At 39.6% G+C, this 18,097-nt stretch overlaps 2 protein-coding genes across 12 annotated transcripts in view; one reads left to right on the forward strand and one right to left on the reverse strand.

Moving 5' to 3' along the window:
• Window positions 1–8,134, reverse strand: part of letm1 (leucine zipper-EF-hand containing transmembrane protein 1) — a 24,581-nt gene extending 16,447 nt beyond the window's left edge. For 6 of the 9 annotated variants that reach the window (XM_015040611.1, XM_015040607.1, XM_015040610.1 and 3 more), the window contains exons 1-3: window positions 7,791–8,133; window positions 2,068–2,125; window positions 1,492–1,960 (exon numbers count right to left, since the gene is read on the reverse strand). In XM_015040611.1, coding sequence (XP_014896097.1) covers window positions 1,492–1,960; window positions 2,068–2,125; window positions 7,791–7,875 — 612 coding nt within the window. In that variant the 5' untranslated portion in view covers window positions 7,876–8,133. Of the gene's footprint in view, window positions 1–1,491; window positions 1,961–2,067; window positions 2,126–7,790 lie in introns of all 9 variants that reach the window. The other 3 variants (XM_015040605.1, XM_015040613.1, XM_015040612.1) reach the window with 3 other exon arrangements.
• Window positions 8,135–11,037: 2,903 nt separating this feature from the next.
• The window catches only part of nsd2 (nuclear receptor binding SET domain protein 2), a 20,883-nt gene continuing 13,823 nt past the window's right edge, over window positions 11,038–18,097 (forward strand). The window contains exons 1-6 of one of the 3 annotated variants that reach the window (XM_015040618.1): window positions 11,038–11,227; window positions 13,738–14,371; window positions 15,258–15,433; window positions 15,512–15,680; window positions 16,901–17,134; window positions 17,285–17,501. In XM_015040618.1, coding sequence (XP_014896104.1) covers window positions 13,766–14,371; window positions 15,258–15,433; window positions 15,512–15,680; window positions 16,901–17,134; window positions 17,285–17,501 — 1,402 coding nt within the window. In that variant the 5' untranslated portion in view covers window positions 11,038–11,227; window positions 13,738–13,765. Of the gene's footprint in view, window positions 11,228–11,324; window positions 12,092–13,737; window positions 14,372–15,257; window positions 15,434–15,511; window positions 15,681–16,900; window positions 17,135–17,284; window positions 17,502–18,097 lie in introns of those variants that run through there. The other 2 variants (XM_015040614.1, XM_015040617.1) reach the window with 2 other exon arrangements.

Genomic DNA, 18,097 nt, shown 5'->3' on the forward strand with positions numbered 1-18,097 from the left:
GGGGCCGGACCAAATGTGGAGGCGGGCCGCATCCAGCCCGCGGGCCGTAGTTTGGGGACCACTGTACTACATGATCCGAAGTTGTCATGAGCTAGTTCAAGGATTTTAAAACATATTTTAAGAACAATAGAGAAATCATCAGTTTTCTTGTTTTATTTTCTGACTTTATTTGATATTTTAGGTTTATTTACTGTATACGTAGAAATGCCAATGATCTGCTTTGTTATGGCAAACAGACAACAGGTTGTTCTATGTTGTGACAATACTGTCACCTTGTATGTTTGCTTTAAACAGTTAAAAATGAGACTATCAATGACATCTACTTGTAGAAATGAACGTAAAGAGTTGTTCTGCTAAAATAAGAAACAAATCTTTCTTTTTTTTTGCCTGATCAAGACTGGATATATAGCAGTTTAGTGATGCTTACTCTTAACGAGCCAAAAGACCAAACCAAAAGACACCAATGCAAACCCTAGAGCGTCACTAAACTCCAGCAGTACATCCAGTCTACATTGTGGACGGAGCAGTGGCAAGCAGCCAATCACGTCACTGTAATCTGTTCCATCCAGACTGACTGAGAAATGCTGCCGCAGTTAGTCTGACCTCTGCTGATCTGCTCTGCTTTCCTCAACCTGACCTTCAGATTATTTCAGTCAACACAAGGCAAAGTGAATAGTAGCTGTTACTACAAGAGTGAAAACTACAGAATAAATTGAATCATTTGCCTTCTTTCAGAATGTTTTAGGCTGGGTGTTTCCTCTCTTTGTCTCTTCTTCTGGTGTTGAAGTTGTGGAAGTCGTAGACATGACAAACTCTGGGAGGTTAAGAACTAAAGTCAAAGTCTCAGATCTCTGTTTCTACATGTAAACCTCATCCCTAAAGAGTTTTACTAAAGCAACAGAATGCTGCTGAGCCACTGGTGAGTAAACACACAGCTGGTGGTTATTTCCTGTAATTGATCCCATTAGGCGTGAAAAGCTCTGGATTAAACTGTACGGAACAAGAAGTCTCAGCTGCTGGGCTCGACTCCTTACCTAGTTACCTCTGAACTCATGGCCTTTGGACAACTTGCACAAGACACACAGCAACCTGTTGGGCAATGGGAGTGTTAGTTGGAGGTGCAACCCGGAGGCTGTTGGGAACTCTGAAGGAGTTTGCGCTCCAAAAAAACTCGTCTCTATGCATAAAGAAAGCCAGCAACCACAGAAAGACAAAGGCAGAGGGTGCACTGGTCAGGAATGTTGTGTCTATCATAAAAATAATGAGACACATTACTGTGAATACAGCATCCTACAGTGAAGCATGGTGGTGGCACCATCATGTTATGGGGCTGAAATCTGAAAAGCTAGTTGATGAATGGAGATAAATAAAAGCTTGTCCCATCCTCCCAGCAGGACAACAACCCTGTCGTCTCTATCAAAATTGAGTAACAAACATTGCTGCTTTTGAGTAAAGTTACTGACTCGGACGTAAAAGTGCGTCTATTCTTACCTGTCTCCTTTCACGACGAGACAGAGGATTCCCATTCAGGATCTTCCACAACATGCGCCCCGCGATGGTGGTGTCAATCCACAGCAGCCTGAAGCCATGGTAGTAGTGCTTGATTTCGTCGATGACCCGCTGCCGGATCGTCCGTCTGACGGGCTCAACGTCCAGTGTGGGGCTGTACACGGGCCCGCCTTCCTCCAGCTTCATTTTTTTGTCTTTTAAGGATTTTAGGGATTTCTCCAATTTTGAGTCATCCCATCGTCTCCTTGAGGTGTGTATCCACCTGACGCCTGGGAAGTACTGAGGTGAGCCTGTCGTACGCCAGGCCGGATTGGAGGAAGCCGCGGCAAATGCACAGTACGGTCGCTGTGGGTCCAGATTCTGACAGGGTGCCATGTATTCATCGGACAGGGGGCAGGATGGGCTGACGGAGAAGACACGGGTCAAGCTGCCGAGCTGGAGAACGTCAAGCCTGTCAATACAAAAGGATACAAACATATTTTAAATCTTCGTCTGCATGATAGAAAAAGGTTGTGTCAGGTAGTTTAATTTCATAAGAGAGCGATTGGATTGGCTTACTTTTGACTGGTGAGTCTGAGAGTTGTGCAGTTGAAACAGGAACCATTCTGTAGTTTACCTGAAACAAAATACTATGAGAATTTGGCCAGCAAAATAATATATAAAAAAAAAAAAACACAACGAACACTCAGAGTTAACAAGAATTCATCTCATGGTTCTGATTGGCAAATCCGTCACAAGCAATCTCTTCAAGGTCTGATGTATATGTATAGCCATATTCAATAAATTGGAATATGCATTCTGATGAGGTTCATTTGTCAAATTAAAAGTAGCTTTTGAAAATAAATCAAAACGATATCGATCGCGAAAGACTTTATCAATATCAGTAGAAAAAAGGTCAGATAGAACGTTCAACAATTTTACTGAACTCCGATCCAGAACAGCACAGCATTCTGTGGGATGAAGGCAAAGGAAAAACTTTAGCTGCTCAACCTCTTACGGCTAGCTAAGAATGGTGAGAGGCATCAACTGACTCACTCACTCTTTGGTTACCTAGCAACGACCTGTTGAGTAACATGCGCAGCAGCAGTCTCCATTTGCCTCAAAACTGCTGAATAATGAAAAACTATGATGAAGTGAAGGCAGTAATATTCTAATTTTAAATGCCTTGTTTTCATAACCTCCAAACAGAAAATCATCATACTTAATACAAAAACATGCTTTCAAACATCCATCTGTGTTTAATTAATCTGCATCATGTATTTCTGTTGGGGATAAAGTTCCTGAAATACATGGACTTTTTAGTAATATTCAAATTTATTATTTGAATTGGTCTGTTGTGTCTTATTACAGTATTCACACCCCTTATATTTTTGCAACTGTAAAAGCCGTGGAAAGTGCATGTGCAAAGTGCAACTTCGAGATGGTTGAATACATATGCATGTAAAAGTTTACCCGCTTTTTACTTTTATCTGCATCACATAAAATCCAAATCAATTTTGCGGATGTAACAGAACAAAATGTGAATAGATTTAAGAAGAGTGAATAATTTCCAAACCTATTGTATTGATCTTTCTGAATTTATTGAGGAAATGATAGAAGTGCTCATCCCCACCAGGTAAGCAATAAGAGACTAGTAAGTCACAGCCCAGTGTCTTAGGCAACCATTTATCAATGAATACATAACAGAAACTTGCTGAACTTTCTCACTTTGCTGGAGGCTTTAGCAGGTCATCACACTGCTACTGTAATATCCAAACATATGTGATGCTAAATTCAAGAGCAGACTGCCTCTTATCCCCCAATAGTCCGGCTCCTTGATGAGCATATAATTAATAAATATAGTTTAGAACTCTCAAATCTATGCCAAATTCATAAAACATTATCATTATTCTGTTAAACAGAATATTCACACCCAGAGGCCCACAGCCGGGTTCACTAACTCCAGTGAGAGCAAAGGTGGAGTCCTGGGTCTCTTCCACCCAATGGCGTGAGGACGGTGAACTCGACCACGCCCGTTCTCTGCCTCTCACATGGCCGGCTGGAGCGGATCCAGCAACGTCTGGCTGAACATGATCGCTAGGAGGACGTAGAGATTACTGGAACAGCGTCCACTCTGCGACCGAGCGCCCACCTACTGTAACAAGCAGAAAAGCCTGGAAGTACAGTAGAGTAGATTACGCAACGGTGCAGCTCTTGTTTGTGTCGTTCTGCCTCCCTCTGGCCTACTGGGTGACTCCCAGCCACTGCTGAATGGATGTAAGGAGATCAAACTGGAACCTACACTCCGTCATCATTATCACCATTCTTTACGTGCTCTTAAAGAAAACACTGAAAGTAAGCTTTGTTGTTAACTAGTTATGTTAGTGTGTTTATACTAGATTTTGTCCAGAGCAAAAAACAACTGAATCCTATATTCCAGCTGCACTTAATTTCTCAAAACAGAGAAGATCTATAAACACACTGGATGCAGGGTTTCCCCTCAGTGTATTATAAGCCTCGTGGGCCTCCAGACTTTACTTGCATCCCCACCAGGCTAAGCATTGTTTGTTTGTCTATTACAGTGATCCCTCGCTATAATGTGGTTCACCTTTCGGGGTCTCGCTGCTTTGCGGATTTTTTTGTGCAGTTTTTTTTCACAGTGCATTGTGTTCTGCGTCCTGATTGGCTAAACAGTCGCCGAGCTCCTTCTCTACCTGTGTGCTAATAACGTTACGGTATTTAAATATAAGTAATACAGATTGGCCATTCAGGAGATGAAAGCTGAAAACTTTGAATGCCTGCTGGAAAAAACTGTGGCCAGAGGCAGCGCAAAACCCGACCGGAGGCTCGCTTGACAAGATCCATCGCTCTGCCGTAAATACAGCTGTGAATCTCGCGGAGCAGGTTGGAGGAGACGCTTTAATAACATGACTCCAGATCACATTAAGGCCCAATTGATGAACACGCACATCCGCTGACCTGAAAACAGGTTTTGTTCTTTGGTTTCAATGTAGAGTATTTAATTATCCTGTGTAATAATTGTAAAAACTAAAGGTAACTACATTGCGGATTTCGATTATCGCGAGTTATTTTCGGAACGCAACCCCCGTGAAAAATGAGGCATCACTGTATAGGTTTTTTTATACACCAGTAACAGTGATAGCAAAGACGGGTTAAAGAGTTTCTTTGTTGGAATGGTTGGAAGCACAGTGGTAACATGGTATGGTCAGTATGAGTACACAGAGGGAGACTGAGGTCAGTTTTTCTTTTTGTTTTTAATTCACTGGAACTCAGTGTTGCTCTAGCGCCCCCTACTGCCAGACTTAGCAAGTTTTCTGGAGGAAACCTTGGGATGACTGGAATCAGATGATTTTTATCTCGGTAGACCCCAACTGGTGACAATGAAATCCAATCTTTTTCTGATTAGTGAACACACTATGCCAAACTTCTACCAGGGTGCACCAACAACAACAGCTCTCTTCAGTGTGGACACCGTTACAGAGGGAAGAAGACTCAATTAACTATTTTGAGCGAATGAGGTGTTTAACACATAGAAGTAGAAAATTATTTATAGGTTCATGGGTATGTCAGCTGTCTATTGAGGATGCTACTGAAAAAAGTCTGAACTATCTATTAGTCATGTCCCACTTTTGGAGATTTGGTAGGAATATTACCTGCTCTGGAATGAAAAAAAAAAAAAAAAAAAGTCATTCGAGTCTGACACGCCCTGGGGATATTTTATTAGACTGGCTAAGGAACAAAACAAGCAGCTTTTTTCTCCCCATGTACCAGGAAGTCTGGATTACAAGAAAGTTGCTGTTTTATTCTTTAGATCTATCAACCTCTGTCTGTAATTAAGCATGCTGGGTTTAGAAATCTTGGCAGCCTTTTGCAAATCTAAGTTAAGACAAGTCTCTACGTGTTCTAGTAAATAGAAACAGAGATTAATGTTTCTATTCCCTAGAAACATTATAGTTAGTAAAGCAAATCTTACTGATGGTGCTAATTGCTAATAATAAGGACTCTGAAGACAACTCAATTGCAAGATTACTGTGTTGCAGTTTTTCCCAAATGTTAGTTTGAAAATTGGACCAGAGTCATTACAACTAATAGTGGTAATTTATATGCAATGAATAACAAGCCTTATTATATGTAGTAGGTGTGCCGAGCTAGTTGGCGGCACTGTAACACTGCCACACAGTGACACAAGAAACACAGAACGATGCCATGTATGTTTCTGGTTGCCTGAGACGTCGAAGCCATGTGGATGAACAGACTAAACATTAAAAACTTTTGTGGATACACCTAAAATTGTCTCTGTGTAAACAGGGCCCAAGATAACTTTGCTTTTAAAGAATCAATGTGTATTTTAGTCACTAAAAATATACATCTGGAATGCCCTATAAGGGAAGTAGAGTCCATCCAACTGGCCAAATATTTTATCGTAGACTTCAAATCTCACTCAGCTACACCACTTCTGTCAGGAGGATTTGAACAGAATTCCAGCTTATTAATGTGAAAAATATTTGAAAGAATGTGCGGCACCCTTGATTCATGTCAGACAGTTTAAAAGACAATTTATTAAATATGCTGACGCAAAGAAATTTAAAGAAAAAAACATTATAAAGATATCCACTTATTATGGTATTTAGTAAATAGAGATAATATTAGGAATCTTATCCAACCTGAACGAGAAAACTTCAAGTCTGGTCAGACAGTGAGGAAGAAAACATTGTCAATGTATATAAAAATGATGCAAATTGTTTAAATCCTTTACCCAGAACTGGACATTTTAGTAATAAATTAAATATACCTGTAATGAAAACGAATGTAGACTTAAAACCGAGAAAATTTGATATAAGGTTATAAAAATGTAACATTAAATCTTAATGTTAAACTGCAGCAAGTGTATGTTTATAGAGTAGGGTTCACCAAGAGGGCAGAACACAGTGTTGGGCAACAGGAACTTTAAAACCAAAACAGAAGAACTGAACTCCCTGGGTCTCAAGTGGCGAAAAGGCGTTGACCTTTATTCGTGGAAGCTGTGCTATCTGTCTGGTAATTTGGGCCCGCAGCCAAAAGCACATGGATAGGCAACGTGGACAGACAAAAACTCTTTATGAACTTTTCAAGCACACATTTTAAACACTGCAGATGTTTATCTCAACATTTACTAATGCCATCAATGTCCTTCACTGACCTCACTGTGATCCACTTAGAAATTACATAACCAAAGTGCAACTGGGCACTTCATCTTGATAGCCAACGTGGAAATTCATCAGCTTACTGGACAGGCTCATCAAAATGACATCGAGCCACACTGAGCTAATCCAGATCAAACCAGTCAGTGAGTCAAAAATAACACCTTACTATAGTACAGACTGGAAAGCTATCCAGTTCCGACACATTTGAAACATCATAATTCCTCTTACACAACACTCCAAAGTCGTGACATGTTGAGCAACACTAAGATAAACTAAGACTAAACCTTAGATAACTTGTGCTTCATCTTGGACATAAAAATCAGCAGAAATGCACCGATCAGCCTTTTCAAGGCCTGGTCAGATTTTCATTCCTTTAAGTCTGACCTGCTAATTAAGACTTTTCAGAAGGAGGTGAGGAAATGTGCTGAGCCAATGTGCTGCAAGTTATTTGACTAACACAAAAAATATATCAGACATTATACTCAAAACAAAAAATTTATCAAAGCAGATAAATTTTGCTTACTTACTAGTGATTTTGAATAAATCACTATTTAGTGACTCAAATTACTAGTAATTTGAGTCACTAGTAACTCAAATTACGAGTGAATTTGAGTAATCGGTTTTGCTTTACATAATGAATGTTTATTGCATGGTAAATATTGTTTTTGTGTTTTTTGTGACATATTTTAATCTTTCTTCCCTAATATAGCTTTTGTAAACTGAGGAGCACCTGTTTGCCATGGCAACAAGAGCATCACCTTGCACTGTAAACGGGCGCTTAAGAGGAATTGCCCTCAGATAACCTGAATACTTGATCATGTGTTCCCCTATCACCTCAGTTGACATAGGTTTTACTTAATGATTCAAATGAATCACTAAATTGCTCACTGTCACAATTAACGAAATCGTAATTAAAATGTGCAGTGTGTTCATATCTGCTGCTGTCACATTTAGTCCACCTAAAAATTCAACAGGACGAGCTGCACTTGAAAAGACAGGACTCTTCTAGATGCTAACATGTCCAAGCTAACTGTTAGCTTCACTGTAATGATAATAAAGCCCATGTTAGCTAGTGAAAGACCGAAACGGAAACCTTACCTTTACCTTTCCGGAATTCGTTCTTTAACGACCGGGACGTTTTCATTAAAGGTGTCCGAGACCTCGTAAACAGGATTAACGCCATGCTTTGTGGGCTAAAGTTGCTCCTTTTAAACAGCGAGTTAAAAAGCTAGCTGCTCGACTAGCTAGCCTCAGCTTATACTAGAGGTTAATTAAACGTCCTACTAAAGCGAAACATAGAAACCCAAAGTAATTGAACTAAAACAGTATCAGGAGCTCGTTTATGTGGTCAGTGGAAAATATAACCCCATGTCATGTCCTTCCTTTCCTTTCACGCGCATGACAGAAAGCAGCCGGGGAAGCTTCTGAATGACGTCAGATCTTACGTTCAGCACATGCTTCCGGTTAAGTTTAAAAATAAAAGCTTTTAATTCACCGATAAAAGTCAGATTCTTTACAACAGTGATTTAATATAAAATGCAATTTAATTAGAAGTAGCAAAAATAAATATTCAAATAAAGAAACAAGTCATAAACCATAATTTAGATAAAATAAAATTCGCGAACAGTTAATAAAGTTGAAATAAAAGTCAGCCTTAAAGACTATTTGCTTTCAGCATGAGGCCTTTACGGTGGCCTCATGTCTTTACGGTGTTCCAAATGTGAGGATGGTAATAAGAAAACAAAGCCTCATCATTAATTTTATGCATAACTGGAGGATCAAAACACCAGAAGGAGGTGTTTTTTAGCCACTAATTTGTTGCAATAATTTCCTGTTGTCTTTCTGTAGACGATACACTTGACTCGTCTCTCTCTTATAGACACAGAAACCAAAGGAACTTCTGCCTCTATGAATTATATATACCTTTTAATGTAAAAAATAAAATAATAAAAAATAAATTAATTAATTAATTAAAAGAAAAAAAATCTCAGCAGCACAGTCACAGTGAACCAGGTTCTGCTGGATGTTTCTTCCTGTTAAAGGGGAGTGCTCCTCTCCACTGTTGCTACATGCAAGTTAACAAGGACGGATTGCTGAAAATTCAGTTACTTAACACAATCTGCTCGGTTTCCTCAGGTAAAACATTTCACCAACTATAAATGAGCTGAACTTGACTCACTGCATGGTTGTATTACTACAATAAAATCGAGTGTGATTGACTTTTAACGTGTCTTTATGATTAAACTAAATTGGTTTTATATTTCTGTACATCTAGTGGCTTTTTTGTTTTATTTATTTGTTTATTTTTATTTCATTTTTTTTTGTAAGATGGCTTGAGGACACACCCACTGTCAGCACTATGTAAATTAACTGAATAAAAATTAACCAAATTAAGGATTTTCCAATATGAAACTCAAACATTTCAAATTCTGGACAAACTGAAACAGAATCCTTTGACTCAGACCTACAGTGTACACATGCCACAGAGAAAAGTGCCAAACCACAAGGTGGCGCTGTAACCGCACTTTCACAATATTGAAAGACTTGTTTATTTTACATTTCAATTGTTTAACCTGACCCAGACTTTTAAATGGCTTACTGAGGATTGAGATCAGGGATTTGTGATGGCCACTCCAAAACATTAACTTTGTTGTCACTAAGCCACTTTGTAAGTAATTTGGTGATCTGCTTAAGGTTATTGTCCATTTCAAAGACCCATTTGTGTTCAAGCTTTAAATTATCTTAATATTTTCTTATCGTGTATTTTACCAGTTCCTCCGGCAGCAAAATTCCCACACTGTCTGACGACGCCACCAAAATACTTAACAGCTGGGATGATGCATTCCTTCAAATGATAATTATGGCCAATCACTTCAAGTTTAGTTTCATCAGACCATGGGACGTATTTCTGAAAATAAGGTTTTTGTTCCTGAGTCCAAGGACTATATTTTTGGCTTTGCATGTTGTTTTGGCAGTAATGGAGTCTTCTTCTATGAGTGGCCTTTTAGCCTATGTCAGTGCTGAACTTGTTCCACTGTGGATATGACTCATCTACCAACTACAGTGGGGATCTTCACAGAGTCTTTTGTTTTTGTCTTAGTGTTGACGTAGATGTTCCACATCAAAACATGCTCATCTCGACATTATGACTAAAGGACATTTTAATGGTGTTTGCATACAATCATTTTGAATGATGAATGAGGCAACTTCAGGCATTTGGAAACTTGATGAACCAGTTTTATGGATTTCCACAAGAAGTTCTAAAAGAAAACTTATGGCCCTATTTCTTTATGCATTCAGTTTGATTTTTGTGCAACAACAGCAAGCTCGTGCAAGCCTAGTGTAGCGTTGTTTTTGTGTTTTGTTTTTTTCTATGGATGGAGACATTTATAGAAATGATTCCATTGTTTACAAGGAACTTTCCAAAAAAGACAAATACATTTTTAGAGTTTGGCCTAAAACTTTGAACATGTTCAGTCTATCTCAATATGTATATATATAAAAAAGAAACTTGTGTAAGTAGACCATTTTACTACTACTCTAGGGCAAGGGGGCCACACACCCCTAAATCCAGCCTGTAAATAAGAGCCAGAAGACAGGAAGACAGTCCACAGAACAGGGTGAGGTCAAACTGGGAGAAGAAGTGGAGGGAGGAGTATGCGTACCTTGCTGTTCACCTGGACAACAGACTGGACCGGAGATGCAACAGTAAATACAAGGCACTGTGGAAAGAGGAATTATTCATACAAAGGAAACATTACTGAACATCCTCGTCATGAGACTATCATACAACAATAGAGTATCATACAACAATAGAGTCTTCAGTCAGAGGCTTCTTCAGGTTGCTGTAACACACACTGCTACAAGAGATTCTTCCTGCCCATTGGCATCAACAACAGTTCAGAAGATCCTTAGATAATATGAGTTACAAGAACGTTTTATTTCCCATTGGGATTAGCAAAGCATTTTGATTTCAATTATGCCACCAATAAAGCTAGCAGTAGACTGCAAAAAAACGTTTTCACCCGAAATTATTATTGACTATAAATGATTCAACAAAAGCTGGTAAAAGTAACCTAACAAATAAGCAAAGTCTAACGCAAAACTTTCATATTTAGAAAGGCAACTATATATGAATACAATTCACTTCTGTAGGTGAGTTTTGATTAAAAGTTTTGATTTTCGGTCATATCTTTATTGTATTTAAATGACGTGCGTTTCAAAGTATATTTGACATTTTACTCTCGACATTTTGTGCATATTTGTAAAATTAAAAAAGAAAAAAAAAGTAGTGTGAAAGCAGAGAGGGGACACCGAGGTCAGCTCCTTTCTACGGTTGGATTTTTTTTGAAAGAACCGGTTGGATACTCGCAGCTCTGCTCGCGACCAATCGGAAGTGAGCTTTTTTCCCGCTGGTCGGCCGCGGAGTTTGAGTTTCCCGCAAGCTTTTTTATTCGACTTGAATGAAATGATTCGCTTTCCAGGATGAATATGAGCAATTTTTCCCTTTAACCACCCTAGAGGATATTCGACAGGTAAACACAGAGAAGCGGTCCTTTATGACAGTGTCAGTCCGAAGCTATTTGCTAGGATGAGTTTTTTAGCGGACATTTCTTCAGGCCGGGCTTCCATTTTAGCAAGCCGACTAACTATGCTAACGTTAAGCTAGCAGTTTGGCTTGGCTTCTATGGTACGCTCAAGTTAGCCACGGTTAGCTTTCTTGCAACAAGCTGTCATGGCGCCTACACTTTAAGAATGACTTTGAAATAATGGCTAAGCAACTTAAACACATTAACCCCCTCGCCGTTACTACTTCCGTTGTTTGTCAAGGAGTTGTTTGAGCTCTTTTGCTAATAAATTTTCCATTTAGCATTTTGGAGGCGGCTTTGTCTATTTGCTGGAGCCCGGTGTAATGGCTGACTACTGATGACAAGAGATGCGGCTCAATAGGGAATTTCTCGGTTGCTTGAATCCATGAGATTTCCAGCATCGCTCCTTTCTCTCCAGGTTATAGTCGGAGCCTTTCTTGCATGACATGATAGCTGAAGTTCCTGTTTCTTGCTAGCCGGTAAAAAGCGGGTGTTTTGACGCCGACTATAGTATTTTAGCCGTGTTCTTGTGCTGCTACTGGTAATGTTACCCGCATTATACGTCAATATTAATTCCATTATTAACTGAAACGCGTTGACTTTCAGCAATTATTCGGCCTCCGGTTCGCTCCGCTCCTGCTTGTCAGCTGCTTCAGTTTCCGCGGCTTTTGCAACGATTGTTAGTGGCAGTTTTCACCACCCACTCACTGGGGCTTTTACCGAATACGGGGAAGCCTTCACCCTGCTTGGCCCCGGTCTGCAGCTAGCACCATAGCCGCTCTTCTTCCAAGGGAATTCAGTAATGTCGTGGTGAGAGAATTTCCGGCTACTCAGTGTCCTTATTTGATGTTTAAAATGGATATACTGAACATAAACTGGAATAGACCTCGTTAGTTGTGCTTTTCCACATATTTTTATGTTAATAATGTAGGTTTTAACGTTCTAAATATGCCGTTTGCGTACATTTATGTGTAAAATCACGTCAGTTTATTGTAAAATTTCTAAAACGCCGTTGCTTAGAGATGAATTTACTGTTGCAGTGAACTCTCAGGGCGACCCTATGCTGAGAGGGGCCCTAAATAAAATGTAATTTTGGGGGCCCACACACAGTTAAGCCCTCCAGACAGCACAACGCCACTGAACTCCCTTTTTATATTGTCCATGCTTAATCGTTTTTCTGTTCTGAACTTTACAACGTGTCTACAGTTTAACTAATGAGCCAGTAATGTATTAAATTGGATAATGCAGGCTGCTTCTGGGCCACATCTGGCAATTTAGATGTTCTGGATGGTGGAAAAGCTAATCTGAAGATGAAAAGAAAAAAACAAATGTTAATTTTGTGTGTGTGTGTGTGTTTTTTTCTTTTTGGGTAGCTGCGTAGCACTCAAAAGAAATACTTGGAATTCAGTTTTCAATGTTATGTCTGGTGGTCGTGAATACACACCTTGCATGCAAATAAGACACACTGCCTGTTTTTCTTGTTTCAGCTTTGGGCAAAATATCCTCACACCTGACATAAATGATGCTAAAGGTTACAGAGTGTGCTGGAGGCCATGGTTTACTGTTCCAGTTTCCCATTGTGGTGCAGCACAGTCATTAAAAAAAAGAGGGAATTGCAGGGAATGTTTCAGGCTTCTTTGTTTTCATTACTTTTAGGTAAGGTAATTTTATTTATATAGCACATTTCCAGCAACAAGTCGATTCAAAGTGCTTTTCATGAGTTAAAAGGAAATACAAACAAAAGTTTGTTTGTATTGCTTACAGTTTCACCTTAAAAAATCAGCCATTTTAAAGAGGATGTGCAAATCAGGCATCATGTCTGATCTAAAAGGAATCAGCCTGTTGTGTTATAAAGGGCCAGTATTATGGGAAATCAACTTTTTTGAGCTTATCATGTTATAATGTTGTTCCTTCATCAAAAACATACCTGGAGTGTTGCCTGGATTCTTTAATGCTTGTTTGAGAAATCCTTTAATCTCCCATGGCAACCATTCAGCTGGACCTACCTTTGCCTTCGAGGACAAAGCTCCTCCTTGATGCTGCAGTTTCCAAATTTCTGCGCTTCGGCCTTACAGAGCAGCTCTCACCTGCAACTCCCCCACTCAGCTCCTTCAGACTCGCCAGGAGCAATTAGCAAATACCTGGTGGAACTACACATCTGTTGAGCTCTTTATCAGAGCTGCTTCTTAGTGCAATGCTGGTAAAAACGTTATTAAAGGGTTAAGAGAGGAGCCATGTTGTGATGACTTCCTGAAGGCAAAGTTTCAGAAAGAGCAGGAGTTTTTAAAGAGACCGAGGCCCAATTTCAAGACATTAATGTATATAATATTTCTTTTGACTCGTATTTAATATATTTTTAACATAGTTGCATGGTTGTACTATATAATGATTTGATGTGGCTGGAAAATGAATGATTCTGGCCCTTTAACTGGTGTGCATGTGTGTTTCTACTGCAGTTCGGTGAGTGTGGACGGGTCAGATGGAATGGACGGCATTGGTAGCTCCCTGCCTGCAATGCCTGAGCCATCCAACCCGATCAGCATGAAGCAGCCGCCCGAGTCCCTGAGCACCCTGAAGGGCCGGGCAGACATGGGCAGCGACCCTGCTCTGCTGATGGACAAAGCCGCCGCACAGCTCGCCGCCACGCTCCAGGACGGCGTCCTCCAGAAGATGTCCGGCCACAACCACAGCCACGACAGGCTGAAGGACCTCACCTCCCTGGTGCTGAATGGCGACCAGGACGCTCTGCCCAAGCTCTGCACCCCAGAGCCTCCCATGCTGAAAGGTGACGAGGCGCCCGCCACCAACGACGCCCACCAGCACAACTGTACGCCTCATGTCGAGGCCGAGCTGAAGGCGACCGTACCGCAGGCGGCGGAACAGCCCCCGCTGGAGCCTTCCTGTGCAGACGGGACCAGCTTGGTCACAGCCACAGAGAGCGCTTCACCTGGACATGAGCTGGGACAGGAAGTGAAGAAAAGGAGGGGGAGATCCAACAAACCCAAACTTATTCTGAACCGCAGCTCTGTCATCGCCATGGAGACGCCTGACCAGACGGAGGTTATCGGAGAAGCAGAAGCGGCAAATGAGGTAGAAAGCCAAAAGGGAAAAATCTCTATGAAGTGTTTTATATTGCTGGTTTAGCCGTTGATACTGAGACATTTTACAGTTTTCAAATGCAATATACAAGAACATTATTACTGTACATGATTGTTCTTAAAATTTTTTTCTTTTTTCTGTAAAAATTGACTAAATGAATTGATTATTGAAATAGTAATTGATTAATCATTAACAGGAGTATACAGACTCCAGTATTCTTTCTTTGCTGAAAGAATACACTCAGAGTAGAAATTACAAAAGTTATATACTTTTTGCAATAGGTGCCCCCCCCCCCCCCCCCCCCGGTCTGTAAATATGATCTACATAAAACTCGAGTGGCAGTTTTAGTTTAACCTGGTTTAAATCTTTAAAACTATAAATAAACATAATTTGCACATTTTTAAAAATCCGTTTAGTCATTAGAATAATCAATTATTAAAATTATCATTAGTTGCAGGTTTAGGAAAATTCCCAAATAGAAAACCAAAAAAGATGTTTAATTAAAAAAAATCAAGAGGGGATGGAAATGAACAAATGTACAGTATTATATGTAGATTTGTCTGTATATGTGTTTGCTAGCTACAGTTTCACATTTGCACATCAGAAAGTTAATGTCTTTATTCCGGCTGGCGCGAATATCTGCCAAGCTGGAGGCGTTGCCATGACGCTGCACTGAAGAACAAATAACCAAAACCAAAGAGCAGAGATGAAATTTTGCTTATTTCCAAGACTGAGAGCCATTGAATGACTGAGCAGAGCAGCAGGCTGTTCTAACACCTGGCCTGAACAGAAGCAGAGAGCAGCATCTAATGGACGGTAACAGGCTTCCGTAAAGTCAGCAAGCAGTAAATATGTTTTTGTTTTTTCTCCTCCTCAGGCCGCAGTCGTGTCCGAAGAGCCGGAGCCAATAACAGAAGAGCGTCCTGTACCTACCCGGTTCTGCGTGGGGGATCTGGTTTGGACCAAGGTGTCGGGGTACCCATGGTGGCCTTGCATGGTGACCAGAGACCCAGAACTCAACAGTCACTTCAAACAGAAAGGTGACAACCATAAACACTGAAGCTTTATTAATAGGAGAAATAATGCCATTTGTATATTTTGCTGTAATGTCCATGTTTTTGTGTCGTCTGTAGCCTCCAACAGCAGGTTAGGCCTCCTTTACCACATCCAGTATTTTGGGGACGCTCCAGAGAGAGGCTTTGTCTTTGAGAAGAACATGGTGTCCTTCACTGGGGAGGAGCAGTATGTGGAGCTCAGCCAGAGAAACAAACCACCAGCCTCCAGCGCTGCTCATAGAAAGGTTAGTTACCTTTTCCATTTTCTTTGTGAACAGGGAGAGCTTCGTTACTACTTGATTTAAAAAAAATAATAATAATAATATATCCTGCAGCAGCTAAACACTCCACTTTATCAAAAAATGTTAGAGAACATCCAAAACCAGTGATTGATGCAGATGAACTTTTTTATTTTTAATTAGAGCAAAATTATTATTGAAAAATTAAAATTTTCTACAATGGAAAAAATTAAATACAACACAAAGCACTTGTCTTTTAACCATGCTTTTCATTCTCTGTTTAATTTCACATCAAATGGTATCGCATTTATAAACTGACTTCTACTGAAAAGCAGACTTCAGATAACCCAAATCTACTTTTATTTAATTTATTAAACTTCGCTTAATACAGCAAACATTATTAAAGAGAGATTGGCCCAAATCCTGTTGTTATTGCTAAGACTATGCAGAATGTTTTACTTTTTATTCTTCTGAGCCCAAAAGAATTTGCAAACTGGATGTCTTTCTTTTAATAATGTGAAAAATGTTTAGGTTTTGGATCTACAATGATTTAAACTTCCCTCTCCTACAAGAAAAAAACTTATTGTATTATAAATGCATTGTTCACAATAATGGAATGGTTTGCCGCGGAACCTGGAAATTCTGACTTATGAGTTGGAAAAAAAATCAGCTGGAATTCTGATTTTCTCAGACTTTCCAACTTCCCACTCGGAAAGTCTGAGAATTTTTCAAACATCGACATTGATATCCAGTATGGCCGCTCCTTGTACCAACATGATCAACCTTTTTTTAACCAGGATGTTAATAATTCTCCTTGAGATCAAAAATGTTACAAAAGTGTCCTGACTCTACCAACAGTAGTGAGCTGTGGTGGAAACGTGTTTATTTAATAAGACACACATGTAAGAGTTCATCTAACATTACACAAAGCTCAACTCTAAACTGAATGAATTAAATTATGTTTGTGTGTGAAAGATGCAGCTTAAAATAATTTTGGCTACTTGTTGCATCGCCACATTGTAAATATGTAACCTCCTTTTCGCCCTTTGCTTCATTATTTTGTGACTTTACTGTTCTATCCCAGTAAAATGTTAAGTTCTGTGATTGTAGCAAAATCTGAGTTAGTTCAAGAGTTTTAAATACTTTAGAGAGACTTAATATTTGGATCAAAAAACAAATCTCAAAGCGTTGCATGCCGCAGAGTTCATGTCTTGTCTGGTTTGCAGATGGCTCCCTCGGTTCCCCGTAACCTCCAGGCTCAGTGGAACATGGGCGTCATTCAGGCCAAAGAAGCTGTCGGCATGGCACCGGACCAGCGCATCGACAGCTTTGGGTTTACTTACGACGGGGATGGGCCCCATCTGAACCCTCTCATCTTGGAAAAGCTGAATATGGATCTCACTGACGAGACGCACCGAGAGACGGAACCCAGGCTGGGCCTGGACGTCCCCTCCCTTCCGGCAAGCTTATTTTTAATGACTCCAAAAAACTTTTTCTTGAGGGATTGAAACTAATTCAGAACATGCTAAGAGCAGTTGGAAATTGAATTGGGTTTAATGTGAGACAAAACTTTTTGAAATGATTTAATACATGTTTAATTCTCTTTGTAGAATCCCGTAGCTTTTCCACCAGATGCACGAACTCAAACGTTTGAGTCTCAGAAGAAAAAGAGACGGCCCAAAGTGGCTCAGCGTCCGGCCAAGCTAGCGAGGAAAAAGAAAGTGTCTTCAGTCAACGGTGTTGTTGTCCCCAAGAGGAGAAGGAAAGCTAAGCCAGTCACGACCACTGATGACCCAGAGGACGCCTTGCCTCAGGTTGCTCTTACAGGTTAGATGAAAATAAAACGTCTTTTTTTTTTTTTTTTTAAATACAAAGGGCAGCAGTCTGCATCGCTCAGTATACAACAAATCTGTAAAACTGTGGAATTTTTTTGAATGTTTTCACATTTGATCACATTAAAATCACAAATCACTTTTATATGACAGATTGAACTAAAATTAATGCACATTTCAGAAGTGGTAGGAAAAGAATATATACTTTTTATTATTTTTTTTATTTTTTTGACAAAACTCCTAATGATTAAATCTTGATTTAATCAAGATTCATGAAGAGTTATTAATACTATTGCCAGACTCTGTTTGAAAAAGAAATCTTGTTGAGGACTGAAACGATTAATTGTGATCAATCAATTAGAGGAAAAATTGTTAGCTAATTCAGTAATCAATTAATCGTTTATTGGAATATAAAGACTAAAACAAAGTCCATTGCCTGCTACTGCATTTTAAGTAATAAATTTTTTTATTTTTTTATTTTAAAAGAGGAAATTATTTGTTTGGATTTTTCCAGTGTAATTTTAATGTACAAAATAAGCTCAAGTGGTTACATGAAAAATTAGCAGAATGTGACCTTTTATTTATTTATTT

This window comes from Poecilia latipinna, unplaced genomic scaffold (assembly GCF_001443285.1).
Source record: "Poecilia latipinna isolate Pla-1442-1.1 unplaced genomic scaffold, P_latipinna-1.0 Scaffold519, whole genome shotgun sequence".
NCBI lineage: Eukaryota > Metazoa > Chordata > Actinopteri > Cyprinodontiformes > Poeciliidae > Poecilia > Poecilia latipinna.